Source organism: Arabidopsis lyrata (genome assembly GCF_000004255.2).
Source record: "Arabidopsis lyrata subsp. lyrata unplaced genomic scaffold ARALYscaffold_7, whole genome shotgun sequence".
Lineage (NCBI taxonomy): Eukaryota > Viridiplantae > Streptophyta > Magnoliopsida > Brassicales > Brassicaceae > Arabidopsis > Arabidopsis lyrata.
The window spans coordinates 6,886,995-6,903,726 of NW_003302549.1; the positions used below are offsets into that span (position 1 = coordinate 6,886,995).

At 39.8% G+C, this 16,732-nt stretch overlaps 3 protein-coding genes across 3 annotated transcripts; 2 read left to right on the forward strand and 1 right to left on the reverse strand.

The window, feature by feature from the left end:
• Positions 1-1,015: 1,015 nt before the first annotated feature.
• LOC9305711 (V-type proton ATPase subunit G3) lies at positions 1,016-1,782 on the forward strand. The gene is made up of 3 exons (XM_002867540.2): positions 1,016-1,295; positions 1,407-1,507; positions 1,580-1,782. The coding sequence occupies exons 1-3, from the start codon at positions 1,208-1,210 to the stop codon at positions 1,715-1,717; spliced, it is 327 nt and encodes a 108-aa protein (XP_002867586.1). The 5' UTR covers positions 1,016-1,207; the 3' UTR covers positions 1,718-1,782.
• A 1,212-nt stretch (positions 1,783-2,994) lies between these two features.
• On the forward strand, positions 2,995-6,276 carry LOC9303659 (putative clathrin assembly protein At4g25940). Its single transcript, XM_002867541.2, has 14 exons — positions 2,995-3,243; positions 3,324-3,393; positions 3,468-3,565; positions 3,662-3,800; positions 3,893-4,020; positions 4,096-4,209; positions 4,304-4,420; positions 4,509-4,574; positions 4,651-4,731; positions 4,810-4,887; positions 4,975-5,178; positions 5,258-5,333; positions 5,437-5,567; positions 5,667-6,276. Exons 1-14 carry the CDS (start codon positions 3,154-3,156, stop codon positions 6,063-6,065), a joined length of 1,791 nt encoding a protein of 596 aa, XP_002867587.1. The 5' UTR covers positions 2,995-3,153; the 3' UTR covers positions 6,066-6,276.
• A 92-nt stretch (positions 6,277-6,368) lies between these two features.
• LOC9303660 lies at positions 6,369-7,968 on the reverse strand. Its single transcript, XM_021017915.1, has 3 exons — positions 7,687-7,968; positions 6,883-7,601; positions 6,369-6,793 (listed from the first exon to the last, which is right to left on the reverse strand). Exons 1-3 carry the CDS (start codon positions 7,738-7,740, stop codon positions 6,472-6,474), a joined length of 1,095 nt encoding a protein of 364 aa, XP_020873574.1. The 5' UTR covers positions 7,741-7,968; the 3' UTR covers positions 6,369-6,471.
• Positions 7,969-16,732: the final 8,764 nt, after the last annotated feature.

A 16,732-nucleotide genomic window follows, 5' to 3' on the forward strand; every position in this document is an offset into this window, starting at 1 on the left:
TTAACTGTTTCAGTCACTTTGTTTATTTTTAAGTTTCAACATAAACATAAATCTAAAAAAAAAAATTACTTTGGCAACTCAATAACTTTTTTGTACAAGAACAAAGAATAAGAAACTAAAAGGAAAGAATAACATCAAAGTATGGCATTCAAACATCAACCAGACCTTTACCCAGACTATCGCTGCATTAAACGCAATTAAGGCCACCGCTCCGGCGGCGGCTATAATTATAATCTCCTTGAATCCAAGAAGACAAGACGCTATAAGGATAACGGAAAACAACCGCATCTTATTGATCACCATCATATTTTGTAAATTATCTTGATAGATATTTTGACATGATTACTACAAATAGATGAAATAAGGGAAAACCAAATCTCCTTAATCTTCGAACTCGGCTGTTAATATATTTGTTGTATGGATGTGACAATTTTAATTATTTTTCTTTAAGAGGGAATGCGTGGTGGAAAATTAAATGCAAAGTATAATGATGCAACTTTATGCTATACCAAAAAATAATGATATATGCAGCGGCATGGAATAATTTATTCGTTTTGGGCACTCTTGTTATTATTTTGCATTTATATCAGTGAAAATGACGTAATTGAGCTGGCTATTAAAGGTCTAATGTTGATAATATATATAGCTTTTATTTGAAGATATAATAAAACATATGAATTATGATGGTAATATAGCTTTTATTTCATGGTATTTTAACTCTTAGAAGAGAATAGAAGAGAAACCAGTACCACATATGCTTTTATTTTTATTTTTATAAAGAAACCACGTATGCTTCTCAGTTCTCACAATTAACGGCAAACATAAAAAAATTAATGGATCGTCAATTTTATATAGACTTTAGAGTCCCATGTTGTGATTCCTTTAATTCACGATTTTTCAAAAAAAAAAAAAAAGAATTCACACAATCTTATTTAAATGCACACCGATCGGCTGGTTTTGTAATCGGTTCTATAAATAGTATGTTTGAGTTTTCTTTTAGTAAATCATTACTTTTAAATATAATTCAAATTTGATGAAAAATATAATGAGTCAAAAACTAACTCCATGAACTAAGGAGAAAAACACTCTCCGTCTAATCTAAACCATAACCAAAGAGGCTTATATCAACAAATTCCATTTCTGGCACCAAAATTTGCAGATAGGAATAACACACAAGCTTTCATTGTCTTTGAAGAGAACATAAGCCATGGATTCTTTAAGAGGCCAAGGTGGGATTCAGATGCTTTTAACTGCTGAACAAGAAGCCGGACGGATTGTTTCAGCTGCGAGGACCGGTATATATAGTCTTTCTCCTTCATGGCTTGTTGGCTCTAGTAGTAAGATTTTGGTTTTGAATCCTTTTCGGCTTTTCCTTTTCTTTTCTTTATGGACGGATCAATGATCAGCAAAACTAGCAAGAATGAAGCAAGCGAAAGATGAGGCTGAGAAGGAGATGGAAGAATACAGGTCTCGATTAGAAGACGAGTATCAAACTCAAGTTTCTGGGGTAAGAAAAACACCGAAACAAAACCAGCTAGTGAGATCTTGATTTGTACTCATTCTTTACCTTATGTTTCAGACGGATCAAGAAGCAGCTGCAAAACGTTTAGATGATGAGACAGACGCCAGGATTAAGAACCTTAAGGAATCTAGTTCAAAGGTCTCCAAAGAGATTGTAAAGATGCTCATCAAATATGTTACCACTACTGGAGCATGATTCTCACTACACCAACCTCATAATATCTTATTCTCCTCATAATAAAATATTGTTTTGATTTTTCAGCTCCAGTTTTTTGGTTCTTGATCTCTATGTGCACAACACAATAGAGCCAACTACATAGTCCATGAGTGTATAAACCACATTAACATGAGGAAACCAAAACAAACATTAGATGCAGTGCCGGCTCAGATGGGTGGGCGGGCGGTGCGACGGCCAGGGGTCCAATCCCGAAGTCCAATAATTAAGGGGCCCATTTTCTAAAATATTTTTTTAAAAAATTAGATTATAACACAAAAATAAAATTTAGAAAGGTCTATAAAAATTTTTATTTATTGTTTTTAGTATTAGTAATTAATATTTTTAACAAAAATAGCATAGAAAATTTTTTTACAGCAAAAAAACATTAAAAAAAAATTTCTAAGAGTCCAAAAATTTTTTTTGCCCTAAGGCCCATAAAAATGTTGAGCTGACACTGATTAGATGAAAGTATCATTATATCAATGGAAAGCAGAACTAAGTACACAAGTGATAAATTTTAAGCACAGCTACAAAAGAGAAAACATGCATGCATAATAAATGCAATGCTTGTTAATTTTGGTATCTTTTCTGTACTCTGAGCACAAATTGTTTACACATTCTTAAACAAACTATAGTTTGATACTGACATTGAGTAAGATAAATACATGAGCATTTGGAACAAAACAAACAATGATATATTATGCGGTAGCTAATGATTTGACAAATATGATTTAAATCAGAACCACGGTGTGGTCTGAAGCCTACCGTCCGAGTCTGACTCATTAGGTCCATAAGGCTTAAGCTTTAACATTGCCCTCAATTTTGTATAATTGTATTTATTAATTAAAGGTGAAAACTGAAAAAGACATTACAAATGTAAAAATCGATATACGTTTAAATCAGTTCAAAATGGTGCAAAAAAGGGGAAAACAATATGAGTAATGGAAAATCTTACAAAAATTACGGATAAATAAGTGGATTCATTTTGACATTAGATGTATGGATAATTGAGAAAATGATTATTCTACACCAAAATAAAAGAAAAGTTTTTTTAAAAAAAAACTGGCATCCGATTATGGAATATACGATATTAGTAAATGAGATATTAATAATTTCGATATAAAATTTCTCCGATAAATTTCAAAATCTGTTTAATAAAAAAATAAAAATTTTAAAACAATAATCAAGATTCTGTTACGCACGTCATGGTGATGCAAGAGAGAGAGGAGCTTTGTTGAAAAGTCTGTTATTGTGTTCTGTTTGTTGTAAGGCGACTAATAACAGAGCATACCAAACTTGGTCTTCGTCTTCTTCATCCTTATCTTCTCCATCCTCTCCTCACTCTATCTCTCCGTCGTAACCAAATCATTTCACAATTCCGGTGATCGCCTGAATAATCAACCATTTTTCCATAGATGGCAACGTTTAACAGCTTCCGTAAAGCCGTCGGAGCAATCAAAGATTCCACTACCGTAAGTATCGCCAAGGTCAACAGCGAATTCAAGGTTAGGATTACATTTTACAAAATTTCAAGTTTTTGGTTTTAAAAAATCTGTAAATGACCGATGAATGAAATTGAGATTAGGATTTGGATGTTGCGATCGTTAAAGCCACAAATCACGTAGAATCTGCTCCCAAAGAACGTCATATTCGTAGTAAGTTTTCTTAAATTTATTCCTCAAACCCTTGAATTTGTTTACGATCTTATGAGTTTTTATCATTTATGCAGAAATATTCTCGGCGACATCTGTAGTGCAACCACGAGCAGATGTTGCTTACTGCATTCACGCATTAGCCAAAAGATTGTCAAAAACTCGCAATTGGGTTGTGAGTTTTATATAACTTTACTTTTAAAGATTTCATTTTTTCAATTTATAAAATCTCTGTTTTTGGGTTTTCTTTGATTGCGTTTCCAACACGCAGGTCGCGATCAAGGTGTTAATAGTCATTCATAGAACACTAAGAGAAGGTGATCCAACATTTAGAGAAGAGCTTCTCAATTACTCACACAGAGGACATATACTGCGAATATCGAACTTCAAAGACGATACAAGTCCTCTTGGTGAATAGCCTTTTTATATATCTTTTGTTCCATAGCTTTTGGTGTGTTAATGAAAATTGTTCAAAACATTTTTCTTGTCTTGGTTTTTGCAGCTTGGGATTGCTCTGCATGGATTAGGACATACGCGCTTTTTCTCGAGGAGCGGCTTGAATGCTATCGGGTTTTGAAGTATGACATAGAAGCAGAACGTTTACCGAAAGGTTCAGGTGCATCTTCAAAGGTTTGTTCTCAATTTCATTCTCACCTTTTAAACAAACTCAAGAATCTAACTATATCACCACAAATCATTTAGCAGAACGGGGATTTCAATGCTTCTCAAACGTATAGAACAAGGATGCTCTCTGATGAAGAACTGCTAGAACAGTTACCTGCATTGCAACAGCTGCTTTACAGGCTTATTGGTTGTCAGGTAAAAGATCTATATATCCAAACTAAAACCTTTAAACTTTTTCTGTTTTTGTTTTTACATGGAACGATTTCTTAATATGTTTTCAGTTTTGCAGCCTGAAGGAGCAGCCTATAGCAACTACCTAATCCAATACGCTCTTGCATTGGTGCTTAAAGAAAGCTTCAAAATATACTGTGCCATTAATGATGGAATCATTAATCTTGTAGACATGGTTTGTAGAAAAATCTCCTTCTCTGGTTTAGTATCAATTTGCTTCTATTGAATGTTACTAAAGTAATATATCTTTGTTCTTGATTCAGTTTTTTGAGATGTCAAGACATGATGCAGTTAAAGCTCTAAATATATACAAACGAGCTGGCCAACAGGTAAAACTCTAAAGTTATAGACTAAGTCTCAATCTTCACTAAGCTTGTTTATTGATATGTTCTTCCACTGCCACAGGCTGAAAATCTGGCTGACTTTTATGAATACTGCAAAGGTCTAGAGCTAGCGAGAAACTTTCAGTTCCCGACCTTGAGACAGGTTCGTTCTTAAATTTTTGTGATAAATGAATGTGAGACTGATCACCTCACAAGAACTAGTTTTTAAAACTTGTTTCAGCCACCTCCTTCTTTTCTTGCAACAATGGAAGATTATATTAAAGAAGCACCTCAAAGTGGTTCTGTACAGAAAAAGCTGGTACAAAAGTTTTACTCTCATCATATTTGGTTGATGTTGATCAGTATAAGTCTTCTTATGATTGGAATTTGTTCTGTTTTTTTACAGGAGTATCAGGAAAAAGAGGAGGAAGAAGAACAAGAAGAAGAAGAGAACTCTGCTCAGCCAGAAGAAGATAAAGAAGCCGAAAATCAAAATGAGAACACCGAAGGAGACCAGCCGCTTATCGAAGAAGAAGAAGAAGAGGACAACGAAAAAATAGAAGAGGAAGATGCTAAACCTTCTTTCCTGATAGACACTGATGATCTGCTGGTAAATCTTCTTCTACACGGCATTATGTGTACCGATATCTCTTTTGGCCAAAGTCTTAACCTTTTCTTCTCCTTCACAGGGACTGAATGAGATAAACCCTAAAGCCGCAGAGATAGAGGACCGCAATGCATTGGCTCTTGCAATATATCCACCAGGTAGCAAAAATTTGATTCTTGACCAAAACTTAAGACTTTCTGTAACACTATTGGAGGAAAAAAGGAAATTGGTGAATTTTTTTTGTTATTGGTCTCTCTGCAGGTCATGAAGCTCCAGGCCCATCAAACAGTTTAAGTTTAATAGAAACTGGTGGATCCGGTTGGGAACTGGCACTGGTCACTCCTCAGAACAACAACAACAACAATCCTCGCCCTGTGCCAAACACTAAACTTGTAATTAAGTCTAACACCGCATATATTTGAATATGAAACTCTCTGTTTCGTCTACTCTCAAGACTCACATGGGACTGTTCTCTCTTCTTGTATTTATAGGCAGGAGGATTTGACAATCTATTACTTGACAGTCTGTACGAGGATGATTCAGCTAGGAGACAGATCCAACTAACCAATGCGGGCTATGGACATGGTGGCATAGATACAACAGCAGCACCACCAAACCCATTCCAGATGCAACAAGATCCTTTTGCAATGTCCAACAACATTGCTCCTCCCACAAATGTTCAAATGGCAATGCAACAACAACAGCAACAACAGATGATGATGATGCAACAGAGTCCCTACAATTTTACTCATCCTCATGATCATCATCATCATCAGTTCTCAGCAGGTCCTTCTCCTTCTAATCCTTTCGGAGACCATTTCCTTGCCCTTCCACCTCCCCCAGGCTCAGCTGGTCCGCAACAAAACAACCATCATCATATGCTCCTATAGAGTTACAATATCGCAGTTAATAATCTCTCCTTCTCTTGGTTACTTTTCCTTTTTTTGGTTTCAGTGTTTAGTTTGATTATATATATATATTCAGGGTGTTATTCTTTCATTCTTTCTACTAGACAACTCTACTCGCTGATGATTTCTTAGCCATTTTGTGCCCATAAATTATGTGTCATTTTGTCTCTGCCTGTTATTATCTTTCAGAACTTGATTACCCTGCAAATTAGTTAAATACGTTTAGATTTTCAAAATAAGTAGTCTGAGTTGTGATTAAGAAAAACAAAATGAGTTTTTCATGTTTTATTTCAAATAGTAGACGAACCAAAAACATTAACTAGTACAAGAACCAAACCCAAAAAGACAGCAGATAAAAGACATCCAACAATATCAAAGTCACTTCTCACTAGTAAGAGAGAGGAAGAGGCCAGTAAGGGAACTCAGTGGACCTTAATGGAACTTTATCTTTTGTGTAGAAGTTAGTGGTAGTGTTGGTTGCGATATCGTGAACACCAAAGTTACAGCCCACGTAATAGATGGAGTTAGGTATAAGTCCAGGAGACGAGCTTGCCGGGACACAGAATGCTTCACCATGTCCAAGAAATATACAAAGATTTCCAATGTCTTGCGTGTTAATCAATTCACCGCAGATTGTATCCGCTCTAAACACCATAAACCCATGCGTTTTCTGGATGATTTTCTCGTCGTCCCTGTCTTCCTCACAGAACCTGCAAATAAGATATATATATATATGTTTCAGCAATGAATTATCAAACTTGTGATTACATATGTAAAAGAAAAATAAACAAATACTTACCACTTGACGAGGAAATGTTCACCGGAGGGTGACTCCACCAGGTGGTCTGTTCTGGAACGCCAGATGTAATCTTCCAAATCCGTCTTATACAACTTCTGGAGAGGGTCCTCCTTAAACAATAAATAAGATAAGTTGGGCTGGACATTATCCTCATCGAAGTGGAGATCCAAGTACCACAAATACTTCCCAGAAGGACTAACACTGAGAAATTTTTTATTCTTCTTCGAATACGTTAGACTCGAGAAAGGGTGGACAGAGCCAGAAGTATTGATGTTGATCCATCCAGAGCTAGAGTCGCTGAAGGGCTTGCACAGACTCACATCAGATCCCACGAACTTGACAGCCACTACCAAGTCTTCCTTCTTTATGTCAACAGAGTTTGATATTGCCACATTCTGGATTCGACAACTACTAGACAGAGGAGGGAGATGATGTTTCACTGGGCCAAATGATGTGTTACTGACCACCATGAGACTTTTGGAACTATACTCAGATTTCTCCAAGTGAACTCTCCATCCATCTTTATGTGAAAATCCAACGGTCATCATCTCTCGGACCTCCTCTGCGAGTCCCTGGTCCTTAATCACGAGCTTCTTATCAGCATAGTATACTTGATCATTGGAACAGTGTTTCGTCGTCTTAAGGAGGTGGTCAATCAACACGTACGGGTATGTCGACTTAGATGATGAGAACATCCGAACGTTCTTGTTGTGAGATCTCTGCATGCCATATTCAAGTAATCATACGATAAGTAAGAACCAAAATGAAACCCTATTTATTACATAACAAATAGTAAGAACTTACGATGACATTTTTGCAGACAGATGGCTTCAAGAGTCGGTTAATGAGCTGAGACATCGTCGAAAACCCTAATCTTTGTTGGTGACTGGTCGTATCCCCCTTCCATCTTCAAAGTAATAAAGAGAGAAGGCCTTGGCCATCAAGTTCACAATTAATATGGAAGAATCTTTATGGAGATAAAAACTCTTTTTGAAGGAAATAAACAATAACCCACTTCATTTATAATGGAATGACTATATTATACATCGTATTTAAGAAGACTCTTAAAAAAGAGAAGTTGTCTAGTAGAACATTTGCTTATTTTAAAAGGTCACAAGTTGTTGTGTTTTTTTTTTTTTTCTTTTTAAATCAATGAATAACAAATAGTATATCATGAATTTGACTTAAATACAAAAAAAAAAAAAAAAAAAAAAAAAACTTAAATAGATGATCATCTGGTTATAGCGAAGTAAAGACACCACAATCAGTAGTGAACCAATACCATATTCAAATTATGTTTACAAACGTATTCTAAACTTTTAAAGAATTAAGCTTTATTTAGTAAGCTAAGTAGAAAAGAGATTCAAGAGTCAAAAAGTGTTAATTATACACGTTTTTAAATCAGATTTCTGTACATGTGTTTTAGAAGAAAATATATAGTTAGGATATTGTTGGTGTCGGATCCCGCACCAGAAGTACGAGACCAACCAAAGATTGCCACGTGATCAAGATAATGGCCCATAAAGGATGAAGCCCATTGGACCCGTGAGCCGAAGGGACGGTCGAAGTGGTTGTCACCATTTCGAGAATCCGAAGTGACTACACTGTGACACGAGTTCGGTGTAGAAGACACGAGTAAGTCGGTTCACGGACACTTGGGCCGAAAGAGGCGAGGCCCATGAAGATCAGAGTCAACTCAAATTCAAACGTTGAGCATTAAAGCCGAAGAATCAAAACGGACACATTTAAGAAGAAATAATTGTGCTTAATTACTCATTTTAATGTCGTTTATCGGTGTATAAATATAGATGCCGATGGCCATGTAAGGGGGATCTTCCTCTCGAGAGAGAAATAATATAGCAATTTTTGTATCAATTTACAAGTTTTTATATACTCATTTTTGTCCCTCAAGAATAATCTTTCCCACTTAATAAAAATACTTGAGTGTGTAAATCCGACATCCACATTTTGGCGCCGTCTGTGGGGACATCAGGATTCTTGAGTGGTCAGATTTTTTCTTTTCTACATTTCCGAGATAAGCGACAATGTCCGGAGGAGACGCCGTTGAGACATCATTGGCCGAAACCCTCAAAGCTATGCAGCAAACCATGTCGGACATATCACAAAAGTTCTCGGATGTGGAGAAGGCCGTCGATACGTTGCAAACATCCCAGGTATCTCTTAGTCAAAATGTCAATAATATACAAACTCGTGTTCGCTCTTTAAGTGCAGGAAACCCGGTGGGAACCCGAAGAGGGATATTCAACTCGCCAAGTTCCGCTGCACGAAATGAAACCAGCGGACAAACAACTCCCGGTGCTACTAATAATGTAGCTCAGACGTCGGAAGAAGAGACGCAGCTCGGGGATGAAGAACAACTTGCAGCGCAGTACGAGCAGGAGAACCTCGACCAGTTCGAGACCATGAGGAAAGTTAGCCAGGAATTAAAAGAAATGAAATCAAAATTTCATCAGGCTACAAGTTCGGAGCCAGACATCAATCGAGTCATTGAAGAAGCTAGGCGAACCCCTTTTATCCCGCGAATTGCAAGTTTGAGGATCAAAGATTCCCGGAAGCTCAAGTTGGACCCTTACAGCGGATTGGAGGATCCAAAAAGCTATCTTGCAGCCTTTCTGATCGCTGCAGGAAGAGTCGAGTTGGATGAAGCTGATGAGGACGCAGGCTATTGCAAGCTGTTTTCGGAAAATCTATGTGGCCAAGCTCTAATGTGGTTCACCCAATTAGAGCCGGGTTCGATCAGCAATTTCGACGAACTATCAGCCGTATTCTTAAAGCAATACTCTATCCTTATGGATAAAAGCGTCTCGGATGCCGATCTTTGGAACTTAACGCAAGGATCTAATGAGTCACTTCGAGTTTTCATCACCAAATTCAAAGGAGTGCTGTCAAAACTCCCAAGAATCTCCCAGCAATCGGCTTTATCCGCCCTACGAAAAGGATTGCGACATGATTCAAGGTTTAAAGAAGACTTAATACTTCATAAACCAGACACAATTCAGGATGCACTCTTCCGCGCAAACAATTGGATGGAGGTAGAAGACGAAAAAGAAAGTTTTGCCAAACGGAATAAACAAGAAAAGCCGGCAATCACCGTCCCTACCAAGAAGTCCGAGCCTAAAGAGAGCAAAGGACCAAGGAAGTTTGGGTCGCAACCCTTCAACAATTCCGTCGGGAAGCAATTTCAAGGGAAAGGAAGATCAAACACTTGGGTCCGTGATGAAAGTCTATATTGCGACATTCATAAAGTAACCGGACATTTAACCAAGGATTGCAGCGTTCTTAAAAAGCACCTCGCGGAGCTTTGGGCTAGTGGCAATCTTTCTAAATTCGATATAACAGATTTTGTGAAGGAATACCACGAAGCAAAGGAAAACTCCAAAGATCAAGATTCCAAAAGACCAAGGTTATCCAACGAGGAAGAACCAAGGAGTTCGAAGGGGAAGATCAATGTGATTCTAGGAGGTTCCAGATTTTGCGGAAATTCAATAAGTTCCATCAAAAAACATAGACGAAATGTCTTACTCAAAGCAAGCTTGAGCGAAGAAGTTGATTTTCAAGGTGCTTCAATATCATTTAACGAAGAAGAAACGCGGCATCTCGAAAGACCGCATGACGATGCTCTAGTCATTACTCTTGATGTCGCAAACTTCGAAGTATCAAGGATCCTTATAGATACAGGCAGCTCGGTCGACTTGATCTTTTTAAGTACTCTAGAAAAAATGGGAATCAGCCGAGGAGACATAGTAGGACCTCCGTCTCCATTAGTTGCATTCACTAGCGAGTCAGCCATGTCTCTCGGGACAATCAAGCTACCGGTCCTTGCCAAAAAAGTATCGAAAATTGTGGACTTCGTCGTCTTCGATAAGCCCGCAGCTTACAACATCATCCTTGGGACTCCCTGGATTTATCGAATGAAAGCAGTTCCCTCTACATACCATCAATGTATCAAATTTCCAACATCAAATGGGGTGGAAACAATTCGGGGAGATCAAGAAGCTTCGCGAACATGCTACTTAGCTAGCCACCGTATGAAGATTCAATAGCAATTAACAAAGCCCGCGAAAGAAGGACTAAAAACAAAATTTCCTAGTGGGCAGAAGAAAGAAGATGTAGTAGTTGACGTGGAACTGGAAGAAGACAAGCCGGACCGGAAAATTAGAATTGGAGCAACTTTGACTGGCCAAATAAAAGAAGCTTTGATCGAACTCTTAAGGAAAAACAAAGCATCATTTGCATGGTCAGCAGCGGACATGCCGGGCATAAATCCGAGTATAATCTGTCATAAACTGAACGTAGATCCAAGCTTCAAACCGGTGAGACAAAAAAGAAGGAAGCTTGGAGTGAAGCGGGCAAAAATAGTAAACGACGAAGTGGATAAACTTTTAAAGATAGGGTCCATAAGAGAAGTGCAATATCCGGAGTGGGTAGCAAACACTGTCGTTGTCAAGAAAAAGAATGGGAAAGATAGGGTTTGCATCGACTTTACAGACCTAAATAAAGCATGTCCCAAAGATAGTTTCCCGCTCCCGCATATAGATCGACTTGTAGAGTTCACCGCTGGAAATGAGCTGTTAACATTTATGGACGCCTTCTCGGGTTATAATCAGATAATGATGGACCCCGACGATCAAGAAAAGACGTCATTTATCACAGATAGAGGTATCTACTGTTACAAGGTAATGCCTTTTGGTTTGAAAAATGCAGGAGCGACTTACCAACGGTTGGTGAACAAAATGTTTCACAATCAACTCGGGAAGACTATGGAAGTTTACATAGATGATATGTTGGTTAAATCGTTGAAGAAAGAAGATCATGTTAAACATTTGGAAGAATGTTTTGATATTCTCAATAAATATCAAATGAAGCTGAACCCGGCGAAGTGCACGTTTGGAGTCCCATCCGGAGAATTCCTTGGCTACATCGTGACAGAAAGAGGGATTGAAGCCAATCCAAATCAAATTAATGCCTTTCTAAACATGCCGTCTCCGAGAAACTTCAAAGAAGTACAACGATTGACTGGGCGGATTGCGGCCTTGAATCGTTTTATCTCGAGATCAACAGATAAGTCGTTGCCTTTCTACCAAATTCTAAAAGGGAACAAAAGATTTCTTTGGGATGAGAAGTGTGAAGAAGCTTTTGGGCAGCTTAAGGCATACTTAACCACTCCACCTATATTGTCCAAACCGGAAGTGGATGAAAAACTCTACTTGTACGTTTTAGTTTCAAACCACGCGGTTAGTGGAGTCTTGGTTCGGGAAGACCGTGGGGAGCAGAGACCAATTTACTACGTGAGCAAGTCAATGACGGATCCGGAAACCAGATACACAATGATGGAAAAACTTGCACTCGCGGTGGTAACTTCGGCCCGGAAGTTGCGTCCATATTTTCAATCTCATCCAGTTGAAGTATTAACTAACCAACCACTCAGAACAATACTTCATAGTCCAAGTCAATCCGGACGTTTGGCGAAATGGGCGGTGGAATTAAGCGAGTACGACATAGAGTTCAAAAGCCGGAGCAGTATGAAGGCTCAGGTCTTAGCAGATTTCCTGACCGAACTTCCAATACCTGGAACGATGGGTCAACCGGAGAACCAAACTTGGAAGTTACACGTAGATGGGTCTTCAACAAAGCAAGGATCCGGAGTGGGAATTAGGTTGGAATCTCCGACATCAGAAATTCTAGAACAATCATTCCGACTGTTATTCAATGCCTCCAACAACGAGGCAGAATACGAAGCCCTTATTGCCGGACTTCGACTAGCACAAGGAGTTGGAGCTAAGGAAATATTAGCTTATTGTGATTCGCAATTAGTAGTTAACCAATTTAATGGAGACTATGAGGCCAAAGATTCAAGAATGGAAGCATACCTCGAAGTGGTGAAGGATCTATCTAAAAATTTCTCGAAATTTGAATTAATCCGTATACCTCGGGGAGAGAATACAACTGCAGATGCACTTGCCGCATTGGCATCAACATCAGACCCTGAGTTGAAGAGAGTTATCCCAGTAGAATGTATCTCGGAGCGAAGCATTCAGGACAGCAAGGAAACCCTCGTTGTTACAAGGTCTCGAGCAGCGGCGCGCGACCGTGGCGAACCAGAGACCGAACCACCACCCAACAAACGAAGAAAGTCAAAGGGATCAAACATATCTAACAAAGAACCCGTTGTCTTAGCTGAAGATGTGATTCCAGAAACAATATTGGAAACCGAACCATTAATCGAGGAGGATATTCTTGAACCAAACGAACATCCCGAACCAGAGCCACGAATATTTCACAAAGTTGACCAAATTCCGGCTAAAGACTGGGGGGCTGACTGGAGGGAGCCAATAAAGCACTACATCACGACAGGCGAGCTCCCAAAGAATAAATGGCAGGCCAGGAAAATGAAAGTCGTTAGCGCGAAATTTTGTCTGTCAAGGGATGCGTTATATAGACGAGGTGTCAGTGACCCTTACCTATTATGCATTTTTGGGCCCGAAGTCGAAATCGTCATGAGCGAGGTGCATGAAGGATTATGCGGGAGTCATTCATCAGGAAGAGCTATGGCTTTTAAAGTTAAAAGAATGGGGTATTTTTGGCCCACTATGATCACTGATTGTGTTAAGTTCGCCCAAAGATGCAAGCGCTGTCAACTCCATGCACCATTGATCCATCAACCGTCGGAATTATTCTCCTCCATTTCCGCCCCATACCCGTTTATGAGATGGTCAATGGACATCATTGGACCATTACACAAATCAACTCGAGGTGTACAGAAGCTGAGGCGTATGTTGGTATCAAGGATTCGGCGGTGAAGACCTTTATTTGGAAAAACATTATATGTCGACATGGAGTTCCGTACGAAATAGTCACTGATAATGGACCACAATTCATTTCACTAGATACCTTTCGAGTTCACACGAGTTTGATGCCTTTTGTGCGGACTGGGGAATCAAAGTTAGTTATTCTACTCCACGATATCCGCAAGGAAACGGACAAGCTGAAGCCGCGAACAAGACAATATTAAGCAATCTCAAGAAACGCTTAAGTCATCTAAAGGGAGGATGGTATGAAGAACTCCAACCCGTCCTGTGGGCTTATCGTACAACCCCTAGGCGACCTACAGGAGAAACTCCATTCTCCTTGGTTTACGGCATGGAGGCGGTAGTACCAGCTGAACTCAACGTGCCCGGACTTCGTCGAACAGAAGCACCGTTAAATGAGGAAGAAAATTCAGCAATGCTTAACGATTCACTAGATACCATAAATGAAAGGCGTGATCAAGCTCTAATTCGGATCCAGAATTACCAACAGGCAGCAGCCCGGTATTACAATTCTAAAGTTAAAAGTAGGCCGTTCTTCGTGGGAGATTACGTATTAAGACGCGTCTTTGACAATAAAAAAGAAGAAGGTGCTGGAAAACTTGGTATTAATTGGGAAGGACCTTATATTATTACCGAGGTGGTTCGAAACGGCGTTTATAGGTTAAAAGACCTAGAGGACAATCCAGTCAAGCGACCTTGGAATGTGATCAACTTAAAGAAGTTTTATGTTTAGAAGCTACATGCATTGTTTATGTACATGAACTACGATTTGGCTTGATCCCGGAATGGGTACGTAGGCAGCTCGAAAACGAGTTCAGCTATTAATAAAATTTTTGTTTTATTTCTTTATTAAAGGAAGAAGGTTCGGCTATGCGAACATACAAGAGATTGGAAATAAAGCGTTTATTCAAAAAAAAAAAGGGGGCGAAGTGTCCCTCATCGTACACTTTGAACTACGAAATCCTCGTTGACGAGCAGAACACTTCAATTCCTTGACCAGCAAGATCGAGGATTGGCATCATGCAGTCCGGAATTCGAGCAAAGTCAGAGATTCCAAGCTCAATCCACTCTCCGGGGTGAGATTCAAGGATGTGAAGATTTCTTGACACCATAGTAAGCCTGCGTTGCATCCGGTTAATCCTCTTCCGGAGCCTCCTCTTTTCCGACGTAAGCTTCCGGTGTTGAAGTTCAAGTGCCTCTATGAATGCCGTCGCTGTTCCTTGGTCTCTGATAGGTAGATCCCTGATCAAAGCACATGGGGCTCGGATTTGAAATCTCAAGAAGCCGCGAAGTGGAGGAGGCTGCCTGTTGGGCTCACTTGGAACATCTTCATTCATCATTCCGAATCTGGAGAAGTCGGGCATAGATTCTGAACAGCGTAGATTGAACTCCATGCCTGTTAAAATAAAAAATGGTGAGGAGTAAAGGGGAGTTAAACCTATAATTTATAGGAACCCCATATCCCTAGCAAGCTACGGATTCTATCCAAGGAATGGAATGATTCGCGGAGAGATTTATGCCCTCGAACGGATCCTGCATTAAAAGACGCATCTCGAAGAATATTTGGAAAAGAAGGAAAGTAGCAAATATTTCCATAAATAAAAGGGCCGAAGCCCATTACGAGTTTTTGTTTTAAAAAAAAAAAAGGAGAAGTGAAGAAATTGGAGAACATTTATGGGAGAGGCTCAGGAACAGGCTCCTTCATCGCCGGTTTAGTCCTCGAAGAGGACGCCTTGTTTTTGGCATCCACTTCGGTACGATCCCAAAGGCGTTTCCGGCAGTCGCTGGCCTCCTCCTCCAAGTCCTCCTCCTCTTCATCGTCGGATGGAACGGCGAAGACGGGGGCGTTCACGGGACCCGGGACTCCTCTAGCGCGGAGATACATCCGAAGCATCTTCGGGATCTCAGCAACGGAGTCGAAGTTCCGCCACTCCCATTGAAAGGGATCACTCTCCAAGGCCCTTATCTTCCTTTCCACCCGAGCGACGCGAGCCTCGAGCGTCTGCCTTTTGAGTCCCAGCCGCTGCCTCTCTTCACACAAGCGACGGTGCTTGTCGGCGACCTAGCATAAAAATAAGTGAATGAGACGAAACAAGAAGTTTTAAATCAAAAACTTTAACATTTACCTTGTCAATGAAATCGCAGGCCTCTTTCTTCTCCTTCGGAGGAAAGTGAAAGACGGCGTGAGGAAAGAGAACGCCGGCCGGTTCAAAGCCGTCGCCGGATAAGAAGAGTGGACTGCCGGGATCAACGGGGGCTACTGTTTCGTTTTCCATTCTTAAAATATTTCTCAAGTGAGATTCTATAGTCATGTTTAATAAAGCCTAGAGGTAGGTAAGCATTTATTTATAATGATTTAGGGTTTGTCTTGGAACCATAAATTCATTAATGATAGCGTGCCCAAGTGGTTTAAACCATTTTTGGACAATCGAGAAAAGGCAATTATTACATTAAAAGACGAGCCGTTCTCTTTAAGAAGGGAAAGAGCAACCGTCACATTAATTGCAAAAGTTACTAAGGCCCAAGCCTGACAAGTTTACCGAGTTGACTAAACCCGAAGCGGGGAACTCGCTTTAAGCCGAGCTCAGCTCTCGCATTCTAAAGAGAAAGGTCTGATCAGCCTAAAAATCTCGAAAGCATTGCCACAAGGCCACAAAAGGTTAAAAGCGGACTTTGCAAACCCGCATATAATTTTAACCAGACCCCCTTGGGCCACAACCTAAGAAAGGTTTAAAAGCCTCCTCAGGCAAATATTTTGTTCAAAAGAAAATAATAAAGCCTCCTTAGGCAAAGACAAGTTTGAAATTAAGTCTTAAAAATAAAGGGACAGTCCCCAATTTAAAGTGGACACAGCCACTACGGAGCAGCGGCCACCTCGGAATCCGGCTCAACAGTCGAAGCTTCATTCGCGTCCTTGGTAGCCGCTTGATCAGATGAAGCTCCTTGACCACCCTCCGCGGTACAACCAACCTCCGGAGTGACCTCTGGTACCATTGGAGCTGCGGGCGGGACAACGTTTT

What these genes read in the sequence shown, in the direction of transcription:
- LOC9305711 (XM_002867540.2), top strand. Translation starts at nt 1,208, where the DNA reads ATGGATTCTTTAAGAGGCCAAGGTGGGATTCAGATGCTTTTAACTGCT. An exon ending in TGTTTCAGCTGCGAGGACCG is followed by an intron (nt 1,296 to 1,406) that starts GTATATATAGTC and finishes ATCAATGATCAG; the next exon opens with CAAAACTAGCAAGAATGAAG. An exon ending in ATCAAACTCAAGTTTCTGGG is followed by an intron (nt 1,508 to 1,579) that starts GTAAGAAAAACA and finishes CTTATGTTTCAG; the next exon opens with ACGGATCAAGAAGCAGCTGC.
- LOC9303660 (XM_021017915.1), bottom strand. Translation starts at nt 7,740, where the DNA reads ATGTCTCAGCTCATTAACCGACTCTTGAAGCCATCTGTCTGCAAAAAT. An exon ending in CTGTCTGCAAAAATGTCATC is followed by an intron (nt 7,602 to 7,686) that starts GTAAGTTCTTAC and finishes TATGGCATGCAG; the next exon opens with AGATCTCACAACAAGAACGT. An exon ending in GAACATTTCCTCGTCAAGTG is followed by an intron (nt 6,794 to 6,882) that starts GTAAGTATTTGT and finishes TCTTATTTGCAG; the next exon opens with GTTCTGTGAGGAAGACAGGG.
- LOC9303659 (XM_002867541.2), top strand. Translation starts at nt 3,154, where the DNA reads ATGGCAACGTTTAACAGCTTCCGTAAAGCCGTCGGAGCAATCAAAGAT. An exon ending in TCATTAATCTTGTAGACATG is followed by an intron (nt 4,421 to 4,508) that starts GTTTGTAGAAAA and finishes TTCTTGATTCAG; the next exon opens with TTTTTTGAGATGTCAAGACA. An exon ending in CTGTGCCAAACACTAAACTT is followed by an intron (nt 5,568 to 5,666) that starts GTAATTAAGTCT and finishes TTGTATTTATAG; the next exon opens with GCAGGAGGATTTGACAATCT.